General features: G+C 39.4%; 1 protein-coding gene across 1 annotated transcript in view; it reads left to right on the plus strand.

Annotated features, from left to right (window-relative positions):
- The window catches only part of LOC104078124 (ectonucleotide pyrophosphatase/phosphodiesterase family member 1-like), a gene marked incomplete at its 3' end in the record, with an annotated part of 37,235 nt that overhangs the window by 308 nt on the left and 33,768 nt on the right, over positions 1–3,159 (plus strand). Inside the window, 1 exon segment of the mRNA XM_009579647.1 lies at positions 72–162. Within this exon segment, the coding sequence (XP_009577942.1) occupies positions 72–162 (91 nt within the window).

Genomic DNA, 3,159 nt, shown 5'->3' on the forward strand with positions numbered 1-3,159 from the left:
AAACCTAAAAAGAATTCAAGAGCCGAAAGGATGGAGAAAGTATAAAAACTTGCTTTTCACTGAATTTGAAGTACTGTGGATTGAAAGTTTGTCTCCAAGTGCTGCTTGGAGCCGCTTTCAGCCCTGTTTTGGAGGCCCCATGGCCAAAGCCATTGTTAGCAGGTAGGTCACTTTCCAGTTTTAGCCACGCTGCTGTATTATAATTATCCTCCCTGTAGGATAATTATAATAAATAAGTCCTTCCAGACTGCCTGGAGTGATCATTATGAGGCTAAAATCATTATCCAGGTGAAAGAACTGTGGCATTCTATGAAGGAAGCTTCAGCGGAAATGCAGCAGGCTTTATTACATATCTTTCTCTCTCTCTACATATCTCTCTCTCTCTATAAATAGTCATCTTTCAATGCAGTAAAGCATAAGGGTCAAGATGCCTTTCCAAATTTACCTATAGCTTTGTAATCTGGTTACTGTTTCAAATGAACCGTCCACCATATCGTAGTGACTACATTTTGGTCATACTTTCTGACATAATGGGTGGTAAGTTGCCGTTCCAAGTTTGTCAGAACATTACAAGAAAAATATCAAAATTCCTGTAAAGGTCTATGGTAGTTTCCACGTAGAAGTTTTTTTGGCTACTATTCTGATGAAAAGTCCTCTTAAGTAACGGTAGCTGTATGTAGCTTCTTTCATTACTTTGTTGTCTTCTGGAGAGGTTAGGTTGTGCCATAAAAGCCATTGCAGTTGGGTGGTGAAAACAGCTCAGCTTTTTTCAGGCTTAGAAATAGATAGTAATAGTGGAAAATAATCATATACTATTCAAAACCTAATGTTGTTGCTCTGGGCTTTTTAGGCTCTAATGCAACAAAATGATTAGAGATAATAGCCACTTAAAGACTGGAGTTGAGCACAAGTTAAAATGTTTGCAGGTGCTTACTCTTATGAATTAAGTCATCATTTTCCAAACCATAGCTCTTCCCTGAGAATTGGCAAAAAGTTCATCCTGTGCTGACTAAAGTGTCAGAGTGAAATATACGTCATCTATACAGAAATAATTTAAAACTTATAAATATAAATGACCATGCAGTATTGTTTTCAGCTATTGCAGACACTGAGATAATTTAGAGTATTCAGAGAGAACTTGAAAAACTTTCTAAATACTGTAGGTGATATTGGATTGAGTAAAACAAGAATATATTTAACCTAAACATCATGTTAGAAAGTGGAAAACTGGAGCTGGAAATGCAAGTTTGTTCTTTCTTACAAGCCAATGCATTTTTAATGCATTGATGATATCATCCTGGTGTAGGAAAGAAGTGAGTAGACTTATTTACTTGGTGTTTTGGGTTGGGCAGTGTGAAACTGTAAAAGTGACTAGACATAGGTAAACTCCCTTTGCCTGCATTTACGCTAGTTGTATGCACTGTTGCTTCTTTTATTTGGGCAGAGAAAAAAATCTGGTTTCAGGTAAGTTTATGATGAATTTTTTGTAAAAACTGATGATGCATTTCTGGTGATTAGACAATACTTGAATTTTTTTTTTCATTTTTCTGGAAAGCACAGACTTACGTGCTTTCCCCTCTTCCTATCTGCATCCCTGCCACCCATAGATGTGGGTACAATTTGTGAACACAACCTCAATGCTCCCAGATTCCGTCCATGAGCCAATCTTACCCAATTACAGAGGAACTGCAGAGTTCCCATGGGTTGTACCATGTGGACTCTACCCATAGGTTTTGTTGGTTGCTTCAGAAGCCTCCGTGCTACATGACAGCACTTAGTTGTTAACTGGATGTACATTGGTTGAGGGAGGACGTAGGTAGGTAAGGAAGTGGTATAGAGTCACCTCCACTTCTAGCAGTGCTTGTTGTGGAAGGCATAATTTTAAGTTCAGCTGTAGGTTTTCATACCATGCAGGTCGCTGCGCTGCTGCTGCACAGGGAGGATTCTACAAATGGTGGGACAGGCCCACAGGGATTTACTAACGCGTGGTGCTTCCCTAAAGCAACGGGATGAAAACAGCCAGCTTTGAGTAATCGTGAGAGACGGTGATCTTTTTATCCATTTATGGAATTTCTGCGCACACCTTTTCATTTCATGCCTTGCTAATTTTCTGAGCTTGTACCTTTGTCCCTCAAAGCCCAACGAGCTGCCTGGCTGTTTGTAGTCTCTCCGGGCTCACCCACTGCTGTTGTGTGACTGAGGAGCACGCTGCCGCCCAAGAGCGGTGTAACTCTTGCTTAGGCTTGAGATTTTCTATTCCAACTTGCCAGTGACTCTCAGGTGTTGCATTTTGGTCTGATTCACTCATTCCATTAAAATAAAATTTTCCATGCATTTATAACAGCCGAAGCATTGAGGGGAAAAAAAGTAACAAAATAGACAATGTTTCTTTTCGACAGTTTCAGGCTTTCTTTGTCAGAACTGGAAAACTCACTTAAACTGACACTTTTGTTAGAAAATTTCGTAAGGAGTTTTTGCAACTTGAGAATTCGTGGTTAGAAAAAAATTATCAGAAAATTCCAGGTAAGGTCCAGACTCAATTACTTGAGTAACTCAAGCATCTCAGAGTGCATAAAGATAATAAATTGTGAGGTTTTAAAAAATGCTATGGGAATACACTTAAAAATATTTTGTAAGTCTGGGATTATTTTTTCCTTGTACTTTTTTCATTAAGGCAGTCTAAGTCTTTGTTTCATGTATGTGCCAAACACTAAACAGTCTTCTGAAATTTTCTTTTATTCAATTGCCTTCTGCAGTTCACTGAGAGGGTAGCCAGAACTTGTATAATCCCTGTGAATTAAAACAGTTTTACTTAACAAATTAAGACAGTGTAACTCCTGGTGCATACTCCCAGAAAGCTGCTCTGTGTTTTATGGCTGGTTGCACATCCACTGAGAAGCAATCCAGAATATGCAGTTGCACTCCTGTAGGTTTGGGTACTTTTTCTTTTGGATGAACTCTTTATCAGCCTGAGGATCAGACTAAGGCAGTGGGTGGGACAAGGCCTTGTAGTCATCTGCAAACTGAAGCCAGTGAAGGATACCGTGGTAGAGATGGCATCCTTGGGAGTCTCTGCACTGATCTCTGTTGTCTTTTTATCTAGCAGTGAAAGTTAAGTGTGCTGGGCTGTATCCAGGGTCTCGTAAACCAAGAGAAGTT

Source organism: Fulmarus glacialis, unplaced genomic scaffold, assembly GCF_000690835.1.
Source record: "Fulmarus glacialis isolate BGI_N327 unplaced genomic scaffold, ASM69083v1 scaffold7146, whole genome shotgun sequence".
Taxonomy (NCBI): Eukaryota; Metazoa; Chordata; class Aves; order Procellariiformes; family Procellariidae; genus Fulmarus; species Fulmarus glacialis.